The 23,299-nt window shown below is 48.1% G+C and overlaps 1 protein-coding gene across 7 annotated transcripts in view; it reads right to left on the bottom strand.

Annotated features, from left to right (window-relative positions):
• Positions 1-23,299, bottom strand: part of LOC135910206 (uncharacterized) — a 170,427-nt gene that overhangs the window by 60,095 nt on the left and 87,033 nt on the right. For all 7 annotated transcript variants that reach the window (XR_010566941.1, XR_011509216.1, XR_011509217.1 and 4 more), the window contains one exon: positions 5,033-5,059. Coding sequence is in view for 3 of the 7 variants with exons in the window: in XM_070528130.1 (XP_070384231.1) it covers positions 5,033-5,059 (27 nt within the window). In the remaining 4 variants the exon portion in view is untranslated. The remainder of the gene's footprint in view (positions 1-5,032; positions 5,060-23,299) is intronic.

The raw sequence follows: 23,299 nt of genomic DNA, 5'->3' as shown, positions 1-23,299 counted from the left end.
ATGTAATCTTAAATGATCTTTGCAATTGACAATAGCAGGATCTTTGTGAATCGGGCTTAATATAAAGGGTGATCATTTTTAACTGTGATATGATTTTTTTTAATTGCGTGTGGTACATAGCGTAATCCTTGTCTTGAGCTGGATCATTTCTTCTTTCTTATGCGCAGTCCCAAGTGCTGTTACGCGCAATGTTAGCATGGTGCTGATAAGCAATTTTTGTACCAATGTATTCCTTTATTCTGTATTGTTTCATATATACCCACTCCTGCCCAAGGCCTGACACTCAGGCCGGCAGTATGTATCAAAATAAATAAAATAAAAATAAAAATCATTCGAAAAGGCTGATATTACTGGCGCGATAAATGAAATCGCATGTACACCTTGTTTTATTCACGCAGCAAAAACTTGCGCCTGTGCGTCTATAAAAGAAAAACTAAAAATAAATGCGGGAAGGTGGACTTTCTCTTGGTGATAGGCAATTCGAAATATGGCGTCTCTTTTACGAACAAAGTAACAGGAGGGTAATTCCGGTCCCTTATCGTGTCACCTGTCCATCTCGCTTTTACTGTGTTGTGTCCCTATTGGAAAAGCCAGTACGCATTGTCAAATGCCATGCTGGAATATGGGCCCGTGTCGCGCGCTGGATGCCGGGGCACTGGATAGGCTCGGCATACCGTCAGGTGCTGGGTACTTCTGCGTAACGTAGCTCCAGAGCGAGAATGCGCGCTATCTGGCCACCGTATATAAAGTTTTTATTAAGGAAAGGAAGAGAGAGAGTTTAGTGGAATAAAAATGAGAACAAAAAGTACAAAAAGAGTTAACCACAGGAGTTCATCGCCAGAGCTACAGATCCCAAAACCGGAACCTTATCACTTCGCCACTCTAGGAGATGCCAAGGTATGAATAATTTGGCATATCGCAGCTTTAGTTTTGCACAGATACTCGCCGTACAGATACGGTCGAAGTGCTATCGACCGCAACTAAACCTTACGCCTGTATCGGTAAGAAACGTTTGTGGTCCGTATTCAATTGTATGCTTGGAAGTGCCACAACACTGATTTTCTTTGGCGATTCGTATTTTAGCTTCAAAACGAGTTCTAAATGAACCGCCGACCCGGGATATTGTATGGGATGTTAGCGCCAATCTGGATAGCCGTTCCCTATTCTTCTCGCACGGCATATGGAACCATTTCTTACTTCAGTGGTCCGTTTCAATTAACGCGCCTGTCTAGTCACATATCTTCGTCGGAAAAGCGTAGGCTAGGGCTGGCAGCCTTCTGCGCCATACGTATGCTTATAGCGCGACCCGCGGGCACTCATCGCTTCATGTGCGGACACTGTAGACAAGAAAAAAAAATTACCGACGATTACGTTACTTCCTAATGCGAAATTTGAGCGCAGCAAATGCGAGCCTTTGTTTGCGTTTGGCCTCGGCCTCGGCCGCGCGAACGGTAGAGTCTTCTCTGCGACGGCGATGAGCTTCTGCTTCAGCCTCGCTTACTGCTGGTTGCTCTCGACGGCGGCGATGAGCCTCCGCTTCGGCGGTGCGAAGGGCAGGGTCTTCTCGGCGGCGGCGATGAGCTTCTGCTTCAGCCTCGCTTACTGCTGGTTGCTCTCGACGGCGGCGATGAGCCTCCGCTTCGGCGGCGCGAACGGCAGGGTCTTCTCGGTGGCGGCGCTTAGCCTCTGCTTCGGCGACGCGTACTCCTGGATCATCTCGACGGCGGCGACGGTAAGCTTCTGCTTCGGCGGCACGCACCTCTGGATTCTGACGGCGACGGCGCTGGGCCTCTGCTCTGGCAGCTCGTTTAGCAGCAGCAGCAGCAGCAGCAGCAGCAGACGGAGGACTTCCAGCGGTCGTCTCGCTCATGGCTCAGAAAGAACTGGCAGATAATTTCGCAGTGGCGAACGGCAGCGGCAATTTCGGCTCGGGCGGTGCACATATACAGATCCGCCGCCACCGATCTGGCTCTCTGATTGCCACCGCACAGGGCGAACGGCAGCGGCAATTTCGGCTCGGGCGGTGCACATATACAGATCCGCCGCCACCGATCTGGCTCTCTGATTGCCACCGCACAGGGGTTGCATTGGAGGAGGAGCGAAGAAAGGAATTAAGTTCGAGCCGGCGCTTTGACAACCGGAGACTCGCAGGAAGAGGGGGGAGGGGGCGGCGTGTACACCCAGCGGCAAACGATGGGGGCAGAAGCGCGCGCAGCAAGCGGACAACACGATAAAGGGAGGAGGGAAGAGATAGCAGCGACTGACTGATGCCGCTGACGCCGATAGTGAGTCAACCCCAGCTGCGGAGTTGGTTTCAGGGACAACGCCGCCGATGCCGACACAAACAATATGATACCCTCGCTTCCGCAGCGCTAAGAACCAGGTCTAGCCGTGGGAAGGTGGTCACGTATTCGTCGACGTGCGAGGGCCTACGTGAAATAACCGGCGCGTCGGCAACTGAAGAACACCCTATCCGCCACACAAGAACAGGGGGGGGGGGACCCTTTCCTCCTCTTTCTGCATGGCGGCGACGGTGTTCTATGCAGTCACGTTATCTTGACTCTCTAGCGGCGTCAGCGGCATCCAGCGGTATCAGTCGGTAGCTGCTAGCGCTGTGGGGATGAAAGGGGGGCGGAGCTGGTTACGAGGCCGACGACAACGCCGACGACGACGCCAAACCCAGGAACGGACGCCAAAGAGCTGCGCTCTAAAACAGTTTAATTTGGAACGACGGATGCGAAAGTTGAAATACAGAATGATTCATCCTTGTTACACTGGTTGATTCCCGAGGCCATACGGGCCGATAGCATGTAGACGGACTCGGTTGGTACGCTGGGCCTAAGCTTAGGCGAAATTAACGATCTTGGCACGGGTACCAGGAGAATCCTAAAATGTGTGTATATGAGCCGCAGGACCTTTTAATTATTGTAATTAGTACACTAGAGGAACCGCAAGCGCAGGAGTTCCCTCAGCTTTGTTATCCCTGCGACAATTTCAATCAACGGCGAGCTTCCTGGGGCTTCATTTGAACGCGTCTGAACGACTCCTGGCTATCCTGTCGACTCCGCAACACCGCGACAACGGCGGCGACTCACCTTCATCCGCTGCGCACAAACTAAAAAAAACGAGGTGCCATCTTGGGTTCCGTGATGTCCTTCAAGATTATAGTTATCCGTCCAGTCAAAAGGGAAATGCAAACAAAACGAAAGTAAACTTCAGTGTAAGATATGCATGCCTAAACAGGGCAGCTCAAACACCTTTATTCCAAAGCTGCGACATGAAGTGGACATTTATGACCCCGAATATATAGCGATATTTAGGACAACAGACTAGTATCTATCGATGAAATTGTATATTGCATTTGATATTCAATGGTGGCTTTACCCCTTGCGTACTGGCACCAGTGCAAACAGCGCAGTTTCGAGAACGAGTCAGCAAACTCCCGTGAGAACCAGTGGGCCCCAGCGTCATAGCAGTGAATCCAGCCCCGCGTCCAGTGAGACCTCCTATGGAGCGTTCTGACTGGTGTTTCTCAGTGATTCCCAGTGAGCGCCAGCGCGATTGAGGTAAAACAAACGCGCTAGTTTCACGATAAAATACACTGGAAGACGCTGTTTTTTGCAATCGGGGTGTATTTCACTAATTTATTATATCAAGTAGAGGCTCTCTGGAAAGTAACTGTTCAATGGAAATGGTAGCCTTAAAATTACAAGCTTCAACTACGCCAATGTAGCGATCACTTCAAGAAACGCTGCACCAGCGATATGAACACGACACGATGATGTAGATTGTTAAACACTCAGTGGAAGGTTGCGGCGTTATCTTCGCAGTGAACGGGGTAATTGCAGCTTATAGCTCCTGCAATGTGTGAGCGGTGTTCTGGTACATGCGTCCTTCGATAGCACCCTACAAATAAATACCCATAAGAGTGAGGTCTGGAGAATAAGCAGGCAATGCCAAACTGGAGGTTATATGATTGGCAAAAGAAGAAAAAAATGAAACAATTGAGTTGTGCCCTGGCAAGGTGCGCACTTATCCCTCTTGTCAGAACCAACCCTCTCGACTGGTGTTGATTAGTGAGCTGAGTCAGCACGAGCACAACATACGACCCACAGGTTGAAGAAGAGACGAACTACACATCTTGCGCTTTTATGTCATCCATAATATTTACATATTCTTGCCTGGTTTCTCACTGGAAAATTACGTTCCAGACGCACTCTTGGTACGTGGAAGGTCATGCGCAATTTTTAGTACGGCATATGGTCCGTTAACTCCTCTCTTATAGCTGTGTATTAGCTGACTAGAAAAACTCCTCGCGATAGCTACTTGAACCTTGCTGCTTTGGAGGAACTTCCAGGATAAAAATATTGCCATCTGATCACCAATAAGAATTTAGTTTTTCATTGAAGAACGGCCGTGTATTGCTGCTGGGAAAAGGTCAGGCAACTTGTACAATATCGCCACGCCGAAAAAACTATTAAAGGTTGTAAACAAGAAGGGGGGTTGCCCCAGGGGCCCGATTTTTATTGATCATAAGAAGCCTACAAACACTGACAGCAAGGCCAACATAGGTGAAATTACTAGTGCTGAATAAATGAATTAAAGAAACGTTTAATTAATGGAAATGAAAGTGGATGAAAAAACAACTTGCCGCAGATGGAGAACAGTCTCACAAACTTCACATTTCGCGTGCGATGCTCTAGCAATTGAGCTACCGCGACGCCGTTTCTGCGTCCACTTTCTTGAGTATTTATGTTTTCTAATAGAGCCCTGGGAGTGTTAGCCAGTGCCACCTCTCACGTACCTTTCCGGCGGATTTGGAACATCCTTTCTGCCACAGGCATCAGGAGAACGTGATCGTTTTGTGTGAAGGCAACCAGTCAGTAAACCCACACATGCCACCTGAAGACATCAACGTTGCCGGATTCGAGACGCTCGTTATGTAACAAACGAGGATCTCGAGGGTCGCGTTTGTTGGTTCTTATGATATTATAGGTTGTGTAATTCTTGAGAACAAATGTCCAGTACTTACCCACGAGTCGCTTCCCATTGACCGGTGCTATAATAAAAGGCGCAATAAATTTCAAGTGTTCCAAATCATTTGAGCACGCAATGAGTTTCGGAAGCACATCTTCAAAAAGTACTCCATTTCTAGTATCGGTAAACACTCACCAATGGAAATGAAGGGATCGAGCTTATCGACTGAATATGACCTATCTGATACAAACTGGGTGAATGTTTTCTCATTTCCTGATGTGCAGAACATTTGACTCAATTACAGACAGGTCAATAGACGCCGTAAGGGCCACACTTAAAAAGCGGTAGCGACTGATTTCTCCAAAGTGATTCCTTTGATGCTTTCGTTCTTGGTTTATGACCAGTCCTCATAATCTGCATTAATTTTTTGTTAAATACCGGGCGTGAATGAAAAGTTATTGACCGAATAACTAATGTTATTCTTTTATTCCCCACTTGACATGACATATGAAATTATGGGGTTTAAGTGCCGAAACCACTTTCCGATAATTCTTGACCACCTGCAGTTCTTTACGTGCATCTACACGGGAATTTTCGCATTTCGCCTCCATCGAAATGCGGCCGCCGTGGCCAGGATTTGATCCCGCGACCTGGTGCTCACAAGCCCAACACCATAGCCACTGAGCAACCACAGCGGGCTGACATGGCCAATACGCAATCCATATTTAGTATTATCCTAACCGTGCAATCAATTAGGTATTTTATGAGGAATAGATTCCCCCTTGAAACTGGGCAGTTTGCTGGGCTTCCAACGTCCATCATGCTAGTCAATTTTGATGGATCTTTACCAAAAAATAACTACAGATGCATGTAGCCATCTGCCAATTTTTGTATGATGTCACTTTGCTTCTTCTCTACCTATGCGTCACCAATGTTGCTAACGCTAATTGAGCTAACATACTAATGCTAAGTGCTAAGTTGAAAATTTTTGCGACAAAATGTTGCACTTGCCCCCGCTATATTCCTGCCGGTACTTTGCAAAAAGATAGCTGTTGCCCTTGCCTGATAGCCATTCTCGAAGGTTATGCTTTGACCTGTTGCAGCAAAGCAAAGTAACATAGTTACATGTTTTAAACATTTCTAAGTGCGAATGACGCAGACGAAGGCTAATCCAGTTTTATTGCGAAAGCAAATACTACGCCAGGTCTAACCGCTTGTCTCGTATGCCGTGGCCCTCTCAGAGCCGGCGCTGCACTTAGTAAGTGGTGTGACGTCAGCTCTTTCCGTCGCTATAACGATGCGTGACGTCAGCCTGCTCCCCGCCGCAGCTAGAAGGGAGCAGCTCGTCGCGTACGTAGCTTCCGAGCCGGCGCCGCGCCTAACAGGTGGTCTCTCCTTTGATAAGATGACCTCCTCACCTTGCACTCGTTCCGTGGCGCCTTTACTGGGGTATTGGCGGCGACGAGTTACGGAATCACCATCTGTCGGACGCGCCTCCCTTGCGTAGTATGAGGGATCACGTGGCGCGCTCCTAATAGGTTTCGCTTACGGCGCTCAATAAAAATACCACGCGGTAGCCCTCCTGGACATTTATGTAAGTACTCCCAAAACGAGGGAAGCTTTACACTGTCGATATTTCTTTATTTATTTCAAGTACCTGCAGCACCCGAAGGCATTATTGCAGGGGGGGAATATACAGTGTACATAAGCTCGACGAAATACAAAACTGGTCAAACAAAAATAACACAACAATAGAAAAAATTCACGCCACTATATGCTCAGCAGAAATGCTCTGAATGATGCTTCAGTGTGACAATCAGCAATTTCCTGCGGTAGCTGATTCCACTGTGATATCGTGTGTGGAAAAAAAGAATGCTTGAACACGTTTGTTCTACAAATAAGTTCTCTTATTTTTAAATAGTGGTCACTTCTGTGAGACAAGAAATGAGGAGTTAAAAGGTAAGTTTCTCTATCTATTTTAACCAGGCCGAAATAAATTTTAAAAAGCATTTCCAACCTCATGTTTTGTCTGCGTGTGCTTAATAATTCCCACCCCAAGTTATCCTTAAGTGCTGAAATACTAGAAGTAAAGTCATAGTTATTACAGACAAAACGGGCTGCGCGGTTTTGTACATGCTCGAGCATATTAGACAGAGTTTTGGTTTGCGGGTCCCAGGCCATACAGGCATACTCTAATATGGGTCTTACGTTCGAAAAATAAAGTAGTTCTTTAATTTTGGGAGGAGCTAGCCGGAAGTTGCGTTTAACAAAATTTAGCATTTTACAGGCTTTCGCTGTAACACATTCAGCGTGCTTAGTCCAAGTTAAATTCGATGAAAAATAAACACCAAGATACTTATACTGAGTTACTCGCTATAGCTGGACATTGTCTAATGTATAATGAAATAGATGTGGATTTTGTTTACGTGTAAAGGACACGTACTGACACTTACTGGGGTTTAAAGACATTTGCCACCTAACGCACCAGCGTGTTATACAGTCCAAATTGCGTTGCAGATACTCGTGGTCAGTGGCAGACCTAATGGAGTGATAAATCACAGAATCATCCGCATACAGACGCACTTTGCATGACACAACCTGAGCAATGTCATTAATGTAGACCAAAAACAGCAATGGCCCTAAAGCAGATCCCTGGGGAACTCCCGATGTAACATCAACATAATCAGATTGTGAGCCATTAAATACAACACGTTGCTTGCGTTCTTGTAGATAACATTTAATCCAATCAAGCAATGAAGGAGAGATACCGAGGGATGATAGCTTATACAACAGTAAACCATGGGGAACAGAATCAAATGCCTTTCTAAAATCTAGAAATATACAGTCAGTCTGTACACCGAGATCGAATGAATGAAAAAGATCGTAGCTGAATTCTAGGAGCTGGGTCGAACAAGAACGACCAGACCTAAAACCATGCTGATATTTGCTAAAAGAATTATTGTTTTCTAGATGTTTTATTAGGGAACTGTATACAATCTGCTCCAGTGTTTTACTACACACACTAGTTAGAGAAATTGGCCTGTAGTTGGAGACAATATTTTTTGGACCACTTTTATGGATTGGTACCACGTTTGCAACTTTCCACTCCTTAGGTCAACAAGAAGTACTTAGTGATTTCTCAAAAAAAATAACCAGATAGTGGGCAATTGTGTGAGAACAAGCCTTTAACACATGAGAAGGTATACCATCAGGACCACTTGCAGAAGAAACATTTATATTGTCAAGCAACTTAAGTATACCACCATGTGTCACGACCAGTTCTGGCATAGGTTCAAACACATTGTCGGGAATAGGCGGTAATTCATTCTGGCAGGGAGTTGAGAAAGATGATTGGAAATAAAGATTGAAGCAGGAAGCTTTATCGACATCATTAGTAAGAAGTACACTACCGTTTTTTTAAGTTCGGGATGCCAATTGATTCTTTGCTAATCGTTTTTAAATACTTCCACATTTCTTTCGGGTTATTTTGTAACTTTGGGCCCAATGCTAAGAAGTATTTTTCCTTAGCAACCTTGTTTTTTACTTTTATATCTTTTCCAAGGGTTTTTAGCATTACAAATACAGATGGGTTACGCTGCTTTCTATAAGCATTCAGAAGGCGATGTCTTTTATTAATCAATTGCTTGACTTCCCGAGTTACCCAAGGCTTATCACTGCGATTTTTTGCAGACAAATGTTTCCATGGAACATGTGTGTCAACCAGATGCTTTAGTGTGGAGCAAAATGTATCCCATAGGTTATTGCAATCTGCGGACTGCGCTAAATGACTGAATTCCTGCAGGAATATAGCAAGATCATTAGACAATGAAACATAATTGCCTTTCTCAAAAAAGTATACCTTCCTTGGGTGATCATGTGCACATGAGAAGGGGACAATCTGCACATGCGCCACAATGCAGTCATGGTCACTAATACCGGGAATTACGGCGTTATCAGACACAAGCAATGGCTGGTTTGAAAAAAGCAGATATAAGATAGAAGAGCTATTCGGACCATACCTAGTAGGTTCAGTAACAAACTGATAAATGTCATTGGTAACTATTGCCTCGCGCAATGCTATAGACAGAGCGGAAGAATTGGCAAGGACAGGCTTATAGTGAACCCACTTCACGTCAGGCATGTTGAAATCACCTCCAATAATATAGTCATTATTTATTGTAGAAATAAACTCGGATAGGGTTTAATAACCTTGGCCAAGCTGAAAGCACAGAATCGTTTACAGACGCTATCTCTTTACCGATACGTGCAGTAAATGCCACTACATGCGCGCGTCGCCGCGATGGGGTCTCCTGAATCGGCGTCTTTTGCATGAAAGGTAGGGAAACGCTGAGGGAATAGTGTGCTAGAATAATGTCCTAGTGGTGAGAGCAAGAGGGAGAGGCAATGGGCCGGTTGAAGCAAACGCCAGTAGCCACCGCCGGTGGCGGGGCTGCGCCTTTTTCTAGCTGCCGGTGCGCGGTTGGGCTTGCTCAGACACGCTCTGCGGCTGTTTGCTCGGTGTGGTTTCCGAGCCGTGTTACGTGCAACGTGGTCATTCTGGTGAAAAACAGTGCATGTTTGGAAAAAGAAGGCGTCTATCTGCATGTACAGCACAACAGGAGGCACGATGCCAAAAAGAAAGACGGACTCCCATTGCTACGCTCCGGACTGCCACAGTGGTTATCCGGGTGCTCCGAAAGCGGCATTGTTCGCTTCAAAGACAGACTGCGAAGCCTGCCTGAACTTGCTACTGATCACTAAAGAGGCAGCAGGAAATTTGAGGCTTGCAGAGTTTACCCATGTGATAGACAACGGTGTTTTGTTATATCCTGCCTCCCTTCTGTACCAGTCTGTGGTCCACTTGAAGAAAGACTTCACAACTTGTTTTAGTCTTCTTGAGTTGCACGCAGACAGTGTTTTAGATGTTTTAGATGTTGTTAAAGCAAGGCGGCGGCATCAGCTTGGCTGCCCTGATCACTGCGATTCTATGACAGCAGAACTCACTGCCTTCTACATGACAATCAAGCTACATTTCTTCACATAGAGCGTGAATAAGTGTAATGAAAGAAGGCGCCAGGCATCGAAATATATTAAGCTCAATCGATGTACCTAGAACTCCTTGCTACAAGTTGTTTTTGGTTGTGTTTTAACAGTAATAGTTATACCTTGATTAGATGCTCGGTGTCTAGGGCAGGTGCACTTTAGGGTTCCTTTATAGCTGTTCCATTTTCACTGTGAATAAAAAAAGCACTAACCTGGCTTTCTGACAAAGAGCTCTGACAGTATGTGCTGAAGATGCGGTGGACGGTGCATTTCTTAGGAGCTCACATTTCGGGGAACATATTGAGTTTGTATGTGCCCCCCCCCCCTCCGCAATTGTATAGTCAAAAATAAATTCCGAGGTATACAATCTAATTATTAAGCATGCAGTAAAGGGGGAAGGGGTACTTGAATAATTCTGACCACGTGGGGTTTTATAACTGGCAACAACACGGATATTTTTGCATTTGGCCACCGTGAAAATGCAGCCAACGAGACCGTTATTTCATTCAACGCCCTCGCGCTTGCCGGCGCAACGCCAATGTCGCTACGCACTTTCGTGTCATTCGTGATAAGCACGCGACTTAACTGGAGTACATATAGCTGCATAGAAGCAAAACCGGCTCAGATATACTGGCTTTCGAGCAGTAGATGAGCAAAACTAAGCTCGTTGAATTGCAAGCTGGCACAGGCGATGCCACGAGCGTAATCAAACCGCCGGACTTCGCTAGCAGACGAAGTTGTCAATGCTATACAGGATCGATGTGGCCTTCAAAAGCGTCCTTTACACAATACTTTGCTAAATTCAATCCTTCTCTGTCATAATGAACGAATCATGTCCGTAAGAAACGCCTAGAAACGCGGACCGCCTCAAAAGTAGCGGTTATGAGAGCAGTAGATCTGCTAGAAAAGGTCGCAGTGGTGACACCTGGTGGCGTCAACGGAAAGGGGCACGCGCGCTCCTTCCCGGTCGCGTCATGAGGACATTATTCTAGTACAGTACAGCTGAGGGTAAACCATGTTAAATATGTTCTTATAGTGGTTGTCTCTATAACCAAAAGGAGCACAACGGCATGAAGCCTCATGGCAGCGATCGCACGCGTCCGCAGCGACCGACTGCGCGTCTGCATGCATGTCCGCGCACAATGTTTTGCTTTCGCTGTGAGCGCGTTTTCGCACCGTGCCGCGAGCTTTAAGCCGCAGCAAATGAGCATTTGACAGTACACTAGCAACCATTGTTGCGTGGACGCCATCAGAACTCTTCAAACCTAATTCCGTTATAGAGACTTCGACGCGTATGACGACTGTGATGTGCCGTCGCGACGATTCAATCTGTTTTGGGTCCTAAGTTCTTTGACATGTCCATATTATTTATCAAATTGCGTCGCACTCTATTTTTATCGGTCTTCCCAGCATGCGATTTCCCTCTGCTTCTTTTTCGTAATCCAGTGAATTAATTCATAACACAAACATGACTATATGCCATGCCCTTTTTTTTAAGTGCGTCTTAACGCTTCCATTCCGTTCCTATGAACTTGCCAGTGTCTAGCATCAATAATTTCATAGTCGAAACGGTCATGACATTAGCCGGGCAGCGGGCGAGCATTTCAGCGCGCGTTTTCTGCTACTCACCAAATGTCGCAGTGACGGCGCAGTAGCAAAAATCATCCTTGCGTCTGTGCTTGTTGCATACCCGAGTTGTAGCCGATGGCTGTGTGCCGGTTCTAAGTTTCGCGAGCCAAGCTTCACGCAGCTCCTTGCCCTGCGGCTACGTGTGAATAAGGCTGACACCGGGCTCCATTGCGTTCCTCGGACACTGCGGCACTGAGCAGTAGTCTACCATGCTGCACGCCTCCAAAGGCAGCCACTACCTCTTATAGTACTTTCAAATGTTGTCAAGCAGACACCCAAGGCGATAAAGCCTAACCACTTAATCAGAACCCAAGCGCACCTTGGACTTTCAACTTTTGTTTTCAGCTCGCTTCGGCGTCTCTGAAGCAGCCGACGCGGCCGCTGTGTCCACGTGATCCCTCATTCCACGTCACGCCGACGGTGGCGCCAGCTCTTCCAGTGGTGGAGCTCGAGGCCAATATAGCGGTGCGCTACGCGATGGTTGATCAGTCTCGCCATGGAAGTTACCGACGAAGAGTCTATATCTGAATCTAGCTGCTCTACTGCTTCGGAACAGTTAAATTCTAAGGCGGAGCCTAAGCAAGCTAGGAAGAATGAGAGAAAGAGGTCGCAACGTGCCCAGGAAATTTTGCTTTCGCAATTCAACCATGTTTAGCCAGAGCTAAACCATAGCCACTTTCTTTCTTGACAAACCAGGCAATGAAATAGCTGTGTTAAATGTTATAGTGAACAATTCGCACCATATCGTGTTACATTTCTGAAAATTTTCAGATAACACAGCGCTTCGGTAAGCACAATATGTGTGTGAAACTGTGCTTGCTAGTACAGATCCATCGAAAAACAGCGTGAGAAAAGCTGGACAAGAAAGACCCCTCAGATGAAGAGTTTGCCTGTCTGAGCTTTTTTGTCCCTGTTCTTGTCACGTTTTTTTTCTTCTTTGCATTGTGGTGCAAAATCATTTTTTCGACAAATATAGGCGACAAAGGCGCGTCCTTTAGCGTATGTATCAGCAATGTTCCAAGGTTTCTCATCTAGACGTTTGATATAGGAATGAGTAATACTTCTAGCAACGGGTGGCCCCTTATCCTCCTAGAAAATAGGCGGGAGTGGGGGTTGGGCTAGACCGGTGCGTGCTGTTCGTGGACCAACAATACGCGCTGCTTGAAGGTAAAAACCCCTGTCCTCCCGGTGTTGGTGTTTTTGACACTCTTTAACTTTATTTTTGTTACGTAGCCCTTGAATTGCGTCAATTGGCAACCGGGCGTATTACCCTTTCAGCAGTACATTCCAGCCCACGTAGTCCGCAAAACAGTAGCTTCCGCGATCTCTTGTTGTTCGACAGAGAATACCGGTACATTAATGGGAACGCGGATTTGGACGCCACCAATGCCAAACTGTCGAAGTGTTCACAAATAGTGAGAACATCTACGCTGCACTGAGCGATCGGGGAATAAGCACAGTCTTCGAGGGACATAGGTAATTTTAATGATGGTGTTTTTGAGTGTTGCAAGCGCATGAGTCGATTTATAGTAATAATATACTATCGACAAAATTAGGAAATTCTGCGATAAAGCACAAGGTCCTGAAGTTTGGTTCAGTACGTTAGCTGCGCGGCACTCCATATTAGTAATGGAAGCAGATGGATCTTGAAGCGCCGTAGTGAGAATATTGTGAAAAGTCGATAATGTTTAATTACTTGGAGTCTCGAGTGATGAATGAGCATTCTAGCTTTGCCGACGTACAAACCAGCATACAGCAGAGCATTATTCGTTAAATTTGTTACTATGTTGAAACAATTGCAGTCCTAAGTACTTATAGGATGTAATGCGGTAGGAGGAGGAGGAGAAATTCGAGAAGTTGGTTGGTCAGCCAGACCTGCGTAAGTTGGCTACCCTGCGCATGGTAGGGCGGATGAGGGATGAATACAAAGATGCAAAAGAGAGAAACGTAGAAGCAGTGCGAGAACTTGAAGCAACCTATTAATATAAAGGGTGCCACTTATGGGTAGTACATTTATGAAGCTACAGCAACACCCGTGCCGCGTCGTAAGCCTGCTACGCAATGGGGTATGCTCCAGGAATTGACTTGCAAACGTTAGCAGTTCTACAGAACCATTAACTGAGACACCCGGGGGCACTTCGGAAAGCAATGGAGCCATATTTCTCGATTGAATGCTCAACACATTCAGGGACGCTCGGAGGCGTTCCGTGAGGTCGGACGTGCGACGCATCGGCTCCGTCGATTTTAGACTGGCAACGCGGGCCAACACACCGCACACCGAATATTATGGTCTTATCCAACGCCGAACATCGCAAGGATCCCGCAGACACCGACCTGAGGCAGGTGGACCAATTTTCAGCGCTCTTACGTTAATCTGAAGATCGCGTCATGCCGCGGTTGAGCTGACCCTAACGGGAGCTAAGCTCGGCGCAGCCAGCGTCGGAGGTTCTCCGGACATGGCGACGCAGAAGACCACCGGGTACGACCCGACATCCATAAATTGGACCGCAATCGAGCACAAACCCCGAGATGAGGACATCCTGCCCACAGAAAGTGAGTGTCTTCAAGCACTTGTACGCCTGCGGCAACGCAAGCAACAAGCGAACATAAGCTGCGCTGGTGCGGCGTCGCCGGCTTCAACGGCGGCGGGGAATTCCCTCCGCGCTGGGGATACGGACGGTGCTCGCGCTGCGCCACTGCTGCAAATGAAGACGGCTCGCAACTGGCGCCCGAAACAGACGCCCAGACTCCGTTCCGAGGACCTAATCGTGGTGTTAAAGCCCCGAGGCACCCTGGACCTGAAGATGGCCTTCAAGCATGGTGACGTGGGATCGGCGGTGGCCCAATACGTGGGTGAAGTAGCCGCCGGGGATCTCAATGTGTGGGCCGGATGGGAACAGAACGTTATCGTATGCGGAACCCAGACAACACCGATAGCTGACAAGCTGATCAAAGATTTCGACCTGCAGGTAGGGGAACGCTCCTATCCCTTCCGCGGTCATCTCAAGCTGAATGGGGAGGTATGCAAGGGGGTGATCAACGTCCGCGAGGATGAAACCTCCGCCTCTCTCAAGCCCAAGCTTTACTGGAGGGAGGGCGAGATCGCCTTTGTCCCAAAATTGGGAACTACTAACGTGGCGGTGGTAACATTTGAAAGGACGAAGACTCCCCCGTTACATACAATACAATTATGAATGCGTTCCGGTAAGGGAGTATAAGAAGACCACAGCCGCGTGCTACAGATGCGGCACGGTTGGCCACTGGGTGCATAACTGCCCCCACCCAGTGGAAGGAAGATGCGGCTTCTGTGGCAAACAAGCCGGCTGCACAGTGGACGGACTTGCAGAACACGAGTGCGCACCATCCTGCATGATCTGCTAAAGAGCCCACCTCACTGGATCCGCAGAGTGTGTAGAAAAATTCCGGAAACATAAGCGGCCGGGATCAACGACCCCAGCAAGAGGAGCGGCAACGCCATCAACGCGGCAGCAACGGGGAGGACTACAAGAACCACCACAGCAAAAGAAGACAGGCAAGTCCGGACAAGCACCATTGGGACAGAAGGAGCAGAAGACGCAAAATGCTGTACAATCCGAGATCGGGCCGCAGGCGCCTTCCTTCAAAGCAGGGGATTTTCCCCCTCTTGGTAACTCTTCAAAACAGGTGAGCAACTGGGTGGGAGTCGCCTCTCATTCCTCCTCTCCCTCCTCCCAATCTTCAACAATGGAACTCGAGATGCGGAAAGAGCTAGAAGCTCTCAGGAGACAAAACGCGCAGCTAGCTAGCAAAATTCATGCACTAGAAAATGTCAGGACGAACAGTCCGATTCCGGGAGGACCCATGGATGACGAGGGGGGTTCGGCACCTGTGTGCTCGGGCAACACTGTAAAGTCGGCAAGCGCGTCGCCTACTAACAACATAGAAGTCCGGGTTACCGCCCTGGAGCAGCAAATGAAGGCCTTAACGGGGCAAGTGGCTCAACTCCCAAACCTAATCAATGAGCCAGTCCAGTCTGCCATTCAACTGCAAACACAGCAAATAGCCACAATAGTCACGCAACAGGTGAGTGAAAACATCAAAACATGGATCCAAAGTAACCCAAGACTCTTCCGCCGCACCGGTCCCATTAGAGAGGCCGGGCGTCCGAGCAAATTGCTCCACGTAACGGAGGACGAGGAACATGAAGAATTTGCTGATTCACTGGATACCATACAGAGTGCCGGCACGGTTATTCATAGCCAGCCAGAGTCTACTAATGCTAATCATGGCGCAGGGATCTAGAAAAGGGCAAGCTAAATCAAGAGTGGAACCACTGTCAATCGTGCAATGGAATTGTAGGGGCTTCAAGAATCGGACTAAACGCGCTCATTTTCGTCTCTACTTAGAAACATTGCAACCTCTAGCAGCCATCGTGGCTCTACAGGAACCAGGGGCCTCAGCTAAAATTTCAGGGTACAATGCATTCCAGCGAGATCCATCTACTTGCATCCTTGTACACAAAGCGTACACCGCACAAGAGGTAGACCTCGACCTACAGACAACTTATTCGTACAACATGACCACAGTGTTACCTCTGCGACGCTCTGACCCACAAGTACACATCCTTAACATATATTGTCCGCCCAAGCTAAAACGTATCACTTTTGCAGAAATCTTCACCCGGGCACTGAAATAGCTGGTCGGGACCCCTTACTTATTTTGGCCGACTTCAATGCTCCAAGTAAGGTGTGGGGTTACAGGAAGGAGGAGGTGCGTAGTAGGAAGCTAGTGGAGCTCATCTCCACGCTAGGCATACCCCTTCAGACCGACCCAGCACAACCAACACGTGGTGGAAATTCCGTGACTAGGGACACTTGTCCCGATCTCCCGCTTTCCAAACATATACAACACGTTGAGTGGTACAACACCGAAGACACGCTAGGAAGCGATCACTGCATCCTTAACACTTTAATTCATACCCGGCCCCTAAAAAGGCAAATAACTCAAGCGATATTGCCGGACTGGACTGCTTTCCGCAAGTCCCTGCCGCAGGCCAGTCTTCTCGAGGAAGGGTACAGCTCGTGGACTCAAAATCTTATGACAACACTCAAGAAACATGTGAAAAGCGTACAGATTGCGGAGGACTGTCCAGCGGTGGATAATCATTTACTCCATCTCTGGGAAGCTCGCCGCAGTCTCACCAAAAGATGAAAGCGACAAAAACGCAACAAAAGACTGAAAAGACGTATAACAGACCTGACCCAGCGGACTGCCGAGTATGCCTCTCAATTAGCTGATTCCAACTGGGTTGATCGCTGCAACACCGCAGCCCGACAAATGTCAGGGAAGAATACATGGAAGCTCTTCCGCAGCTTGATTGATCCCGCTCAATCTCGAGGAGCAACACAGAAACACTTACAACGTGCTTTACACAATTTCCAGGGCACAACAGCACAACTGGCAGAAACCTTAAGGGACAAGTATCTCTGCAACAAACAGGACCCTCGAGGTGAGGAATATCTCTATGCAGGCCGAGATAATCCAGAGATGGATCAGTCGTTCGAACTCTACGACCTCAAGGCAGCCTTAGCCAAAATGAAGAGAGGCACTGCACCCGGTCGGGACAAGGTCACAGTGAAGCTGCTGGCCAACCTCTCGGATCGCGCGTATGAAGCCCTTCTTGACTACATTAATGCCATATGGATAGGGGAGACTCCCATACCCCTCGATTGGAAAACATCCCTTGTCACCTTCATTCCTAAAGCAGAAAAGGAAATTAATACGGACAACATGAGACCTATCTCACTCACATCGTGTGTGGGCAAACTAATGGAGACGATGGTGCGAGATAGGCTCTCCGAATATTTAGAAAAGCGTAACACTTTTGCAGACACCATGTTCGGCTTTCGCCCACACAAGTCGGCACAAGACATAGTATTACAACTAAATCACGACATATTACAGCCAACGGACCACCCTCACAACGACAAAGTTGTCCTGGCCTTAGATATAAAGGGAGCTTTCGACAACGTTAAACACAGCACTATCTTAGCACACCTCCGTGAGACCCACTGTGGCAAAAACAAATTTAAATATATCAAGGATTTGTTGACGGATCGAGCCGCACTCGTCAAAATCCAAGACATTGAATATGGACCCTACGAAATGGGTACTAGGGGGACGCCACAAGGCGTTGTGCGTTCCCCGCTGCTATTTAACCTTGCGATGGTGCATCTCCCGGCCCAGCTAAACGGTATTGAAGGCGTGCGGTATGCGCTGTACGCCGACGATATCACTATCTGGGCCACAGAGGGAAACATAGGGCATATAGAGGAAAACCTGCAAGCAGCCGCCCACGTAGTGGATCGCTACGCAGAGCGCTGTGGACTTCAGTCTGCACCAAACAAATCAGAATTTGTGCACCTTAGACCAACACCTAAGGACACTACACAAATACATCTCTTTTTGGCTAGTGGTCCCATGCACGACGCCAAGGAGCTCCGAATTCTCCGACTCTTTATCCACAATCATAGAAGAGTCGACACAACACTAGAAAAGCTCCGCAAGGTTGGCGACCAAGTGGGCCGAATGGTCCGGCGTGTGTCCAACAAGAGAGGGGGATTACGAAGCAGGGACGCTGTGCATCTAGCTCATGCTTTCGTAACAAGCCGAATTCTGTATTCGGTCCCGTATCCCTATCTGCGGAAACATGATGAAGCCAAACTCGAAGTCATCCTGCGCAAAGTGATGAAGAGGGCCCTTGACCTCCCTGTCACAACTTCGAACGCGAGACTTCTCGCTTTGGGAGTGCTGAACACTTTTCAGGAGCTCAAGGAAGCCCACCTTACCAGCCAGTACACACGTCTAGCTCAGATAAACTCGGGACGGCATTTGTTGGACCGGCTCCACTTGAATCACACATTTCACATTCAGGAGCGGATCCGAGTGCCCGAACTCTGGAGGCGCGCCATCAGAGTTCGACCCCTCCCCACAAAAATGGATAGGGAAGACCACAGTGGTTGTCGCCAGGCGAGGGCGGACGCCTTGCAACGCCACTATGGCAACAAACGCGGAGTCTTCTACGTGGATGTGGCCGGTCCACGCCGCGGGGGGTGGTATACGGCAGCGGTCATTCACGAGGAAAAGCAAGTAGATGGGCTCACTTTCAAAGTCTCGGGCTCAACACATGCAGAAGAGGTAGCTATTGCCCTGGCTGCCTCTGACCCCCGGTCTCAATATATCATAACCCACTCGCGCGGGGCTTGTCGAAATTATGAAGCTGGTTGGATCACCCCACTAGCCGAACGAATATTGGCGAACTACAGCAACGGGGGAACTGCTCATACCCCCCATTGTCTGGTCTGGACTCCGAGCCACCAGGGCCTAGCAGGGAATGAAGCGGCGAACACGGCGGCCCGTGCACTTATATACCGGGCGTCCCAGTTAGACCGTGAGTACCTGGAATCCGAAGGCATTTATCTTGTAACATTCAAAGATATCACGACCTTTTACAAAGATAGGCATCGCCAATACCCAACTCCTGCAAAAGGGCTTGGCAAGGCTAATGAACGGATCTTGATTCGACTTTTCACTAACACTTTATTGTGCCCGGCAATCTTGAAACCTTTCGATTGTTCCTTCACTGGCAAGTGCAAATACTGTGAGGAGGTGGCTGACACCTACCACATGGTTTGGGCTTGTCAGCTAAACTCAGATAGTTCCCTCAACCCTAACGCAACCCGAGAGGAGTGGGACTCGGTTGCTCGGACCTTCAGGCCCAAAAGGCCTTTGGTCCAGAGGGCTAAGCTGGCGGCTCGTACCAATGGGGTCTCGGAATAGAGACTCCACCCACTGCGGAGCCCCATAAGGGCTCTACCTCTCTTCCTGTTTTGTATAAAAGCTTTCAATCATCATCATCATCATCTAGACATTCAAGAATGACTTTGGTTGGTATAGAAGAAAAGAGATCTTTAATGTCAGTTGAGAAGTCCTGACAGCTTCTGTTATTATTTTTAAATTTCTCAGGACCTGGTTTCAGTCGCTCACAATCAAAGGGTCTTCTAAAGATAAAACTTTAAGAGGCCGCTATGCAAGAGCAACAGAGTGCTGTCATGCTCGAGATTCAGAGACAATCGTGCTTAGTGGTATATCAACCTTAAGCTTTTTCGCACTAAAAAGAGCTTTAAAAATATGCCTGCTTTACCGACTGCCTTTACAAGTTCTGAAGCGTTTAACCTATGCCAGTTTCATTGCTGGTAAATGTTGATGTACCACCGAGGACGATTCTCTCTGAATGTGGAACATGACAGAGCTCTGTTGCTCCTTTCGTGCCGCGTCATCTTAATATTTTACCTCTAGACAGCCCTTTCATTGCGAGCGGCTCCAAGCAGGTCTTAGAAATTTTAACGATAATAATGACAAAAGCTGTCAGGCCTGCTCATTTGAGAATAACGATCTCGTATTTACACCAAAACCTCATTCTTCAATGCGCTGAGCATTCTGCCGACAAAAGTGGTTGCATTGCTTTCCAAAATGCAACTGGGTTCTCAGGTCGCTCTGTTTGAGAACTCTTAACGTTCCATTTACGGCCAACGTATATCCAGTTTGAAGGGACACCGCACTTGCTAAAGCAGGGTGTATTCATTGGGTCTTGCATTGCCTCAGTCCTTACTGACTTAGTACTTACTCATTTCAATCCTCATGTCTTGCTCGCTGACGTGTATATTTTTAAGGCGTTCTGTTTTTACGGTAATTTCTGGGTTTTAAACTGTGAATCACAGACCACGGAATGTGAACGCAGAAAGGTGTTGGCTGCGTTGAAAGATACAATGAGGCCCCTTAACCTCCAGTCCCAGTCAATGGCCAAATAAGACTTTAGTTATACGGTTTCGATTTAAATCTGTTGGTGTCTGCTGGAGCTATGAACCACGCGCCAACAAACCGCTTCTGCCTTTCACGTTCGCCCAAACTAAGCTCGTTGAACGAGCTATTGCCTCGTTGTGCCTGCACAACACTCTTTGCAAATCTTGCCCACACACTATCTCACGTGCTTTCAATAATGAAGCCGAAAGATTGCTGAGCAACGGTTGTCCTCAGTACCAACTCTTTCCGTTCGCAGAGGGCCTTCTCATAACGATAAGCACAAAGCCACAAACTTGCTAAGCTCACGTGCAGCGTAGGCAGAAGATAGCTGCGATAGGTTACATTCACGCGCTATCGCACAATCTGAAAAAGTTGACCCAGCGTTGCTACGTGAAAGTCGTGTTCTCTGCGCCTCACAACCTGTCAAAGCTCTGTAGGTCAACCTACCCGGCGGCAACGCCGACGCGCCACTGCGGCACAATGCACAGGCCGCCTTTTGTTGATTGTGCACAAGGCGCAGTCTATGAAATTCCTTTAATGTGCAGAAAAGTGTACGTTGGCCAAACTGGGAGATGTGTTAGAGATAGGTTAAGGGAGCACGCAGACAACGTAAAAAATTCGCGTAAAGCGACAGATTTTGATGGCGCACAGACAGATCATTGTCTGACTTGCAAGCACTGTTCACCCAACATTGAAAACATTTCAGTTGTAACAATCGAACTAGTTTGGGGCCGGCCAACTCCTCAGTTGAGGGACACAAATGTGCTCATCAACAGGCCCCGAGCGCTCAACTCCCGGGCCACCGAAGAGGAGGCAAGGGAATGGCAACCCATCAATAGTTACAGATATTGTCATGTGGTAGTGACGGTGACGAAGGCAGCGAGGCTGTGATAAATGAAACTAGCATTTTATTAGGCGAACTTGTGCCTTCAAAAGCAGGCTACACTCAAAGAACGATAGCGGCCAATACTCTCGGCGATCGTCGAAACTGATCAGCGGGTCAAGCATGTCGGCTTTTACACAGCAGTTGTCGAATGTTCCAGACTAATCCCTGGCACCCGCGTGTTTTCGATAAAGTTCTAGACCACTGGCCTCACGCGATGAAATCAGATAACACAAGGTTCCACGACAACAGGCAGCGAATAGAAGCATCGATGACATTCCAGAAACTTCTGATACTTGCAGGCGCGTCCCGCGCTGTGCGATAACATTTGTTAGGCGGTGAAACGTGTCGCCCGATAAAGACATACAAGTACAGGTGTCAGTACTCCCCTCTTAAAAATTATCGACCGATGCTGCAAACGAAAGTAATAAAGAAAAATATCCGTAGCAAACAGAACAACAAAATAATAAAGTTCGTCAGCGTCCGCAAAATGGTTTAAGACGTACCACGTGGACCACATCAGGTCGTGCGCTGCGCTGCTGTGAATGCGAAATGCCGTCTGGCACAACCTCATCATTTTCCCAATACATCGAATACGTCAATACGTCACCAATACGTCGAACGACCTTGTAGGGTCCGAAATAGCATCGCAATAGTATTTAACTCAGTCCTCGTCAGCATATCGGGGTCCAAATTCAAACGCGGTCGCCGGGCTGGTACTCCACGAAGCGTCGTCAGAGGTTGTATTGTTGGCAGTCGGTACGCTGCTAATTCTTGATCCGTAGGTGGGCGAGCTGTCGGGCTCCTTGGGCGCGCTGGAGACAGGTGGCGACGTCAAGATTCTCTTCGTCGGTGACGTGCGGCAGGATGATGTCGAGCGTCGTTTTCGGATTCCTGCCGTAAACCAGATTAAACGGCGTGTTCTGTGTTGTTTCTTGCACCGCCATGTTGAAAGCGAATGTTACGTACGGCAGGACGGAATCCCACGTCTTGTGTTCGAGGTCGACGTACATTGCTAGCTCGTCGCCGAGGGTGTTACTCAGATTAATAATACCTTTCCTGTATCACCGATAGTGTCCGGGAGAATCCGAGGTGTCCAGCGGTTGGATCATCATGTAGGGCGTGCAATAATCCTGGACGCCGCCCTGACGGAACATCAAGAAGGTAGCTGGCACGTATTGGTGAGAAGGTCTTTACGAGTAGGTAGTTTTGAAGCGAGAACCAAGATAATCCTCGCTTGAATGCACTAGGGACAAAGTCGGTGTGCCCTTCCAAATACTCCACGAGGTTTTGCAGCTCCGGTTCTGCTCGTGGCTCTTTAGCGAAGTCTTCCGCGCCTAATATGCCAAGGTAGGCGTCGTCATCTTCGTCATCTTGCTGCGGCGAGTCAATGCGGGCGCGTGATATGAAATCGGCATCAGAGTGTTTTCGCCCGGACTTGTAGGTTACACTGATATCATATTCTTGCAGTCTTAGGCTCCGCCGCGCTAGCCGTCATGAAGGGTCCTTTAAATTCGCTAGCCGGCGTTATGGTCGCTAACGACTTTGAACGGCCTGCCATATAGGTAAGGGCGAAATTTCGCTGTAGCCCAAGCGATGGCGAGGTGTTCCTTTTCGGTTGTAGAATAATTGCCTTCCGCTTTTGACAACGACCGTCTAGCGTAAGCTATCACGCGTTCAAGTCCGTCTTTTCTCTGGACTGGTACGGCACCGAGGCTTAGGCTACTGGCGTCAGTGTGGATATCGGTATCGGCGTCCTCGTCCAAGTGCGCAAGTACCGGCGGCGACTGCACGCGTCGTTTGAGTTCTTCAAATGCGTCCACCTGCGGCGTTTCCCACTTGAGCTCGACGTCACAATGTGTTAGATGTGTCAGCGGCTCAGCAATGCGTGAAAAGTCCTTGAAAAAGCGCCTGCAGTAGGCACAC

This window comes from Dermacentor albipictus, chromosome 10, assembly GCF_038994185.2.
Source record: "Dermacentor albipictus isolate Rhodes 1998 colony chromosome 10, USDA_Dalb.pri_finalv2, whole genome shotgun sequence".
NCBI classification, from domain to species: Eukaryota; Metazoa; Arthropoda; class Arachnida; order Ixodida; family Ixodidae; genus Dermacentor; species Dermacentor albipictus.
The sequence above is the reverse complement of the archived record's forward strand: the minus strand, read 5'-3'. Positions and strand labels throughout refer to the sequence as shown.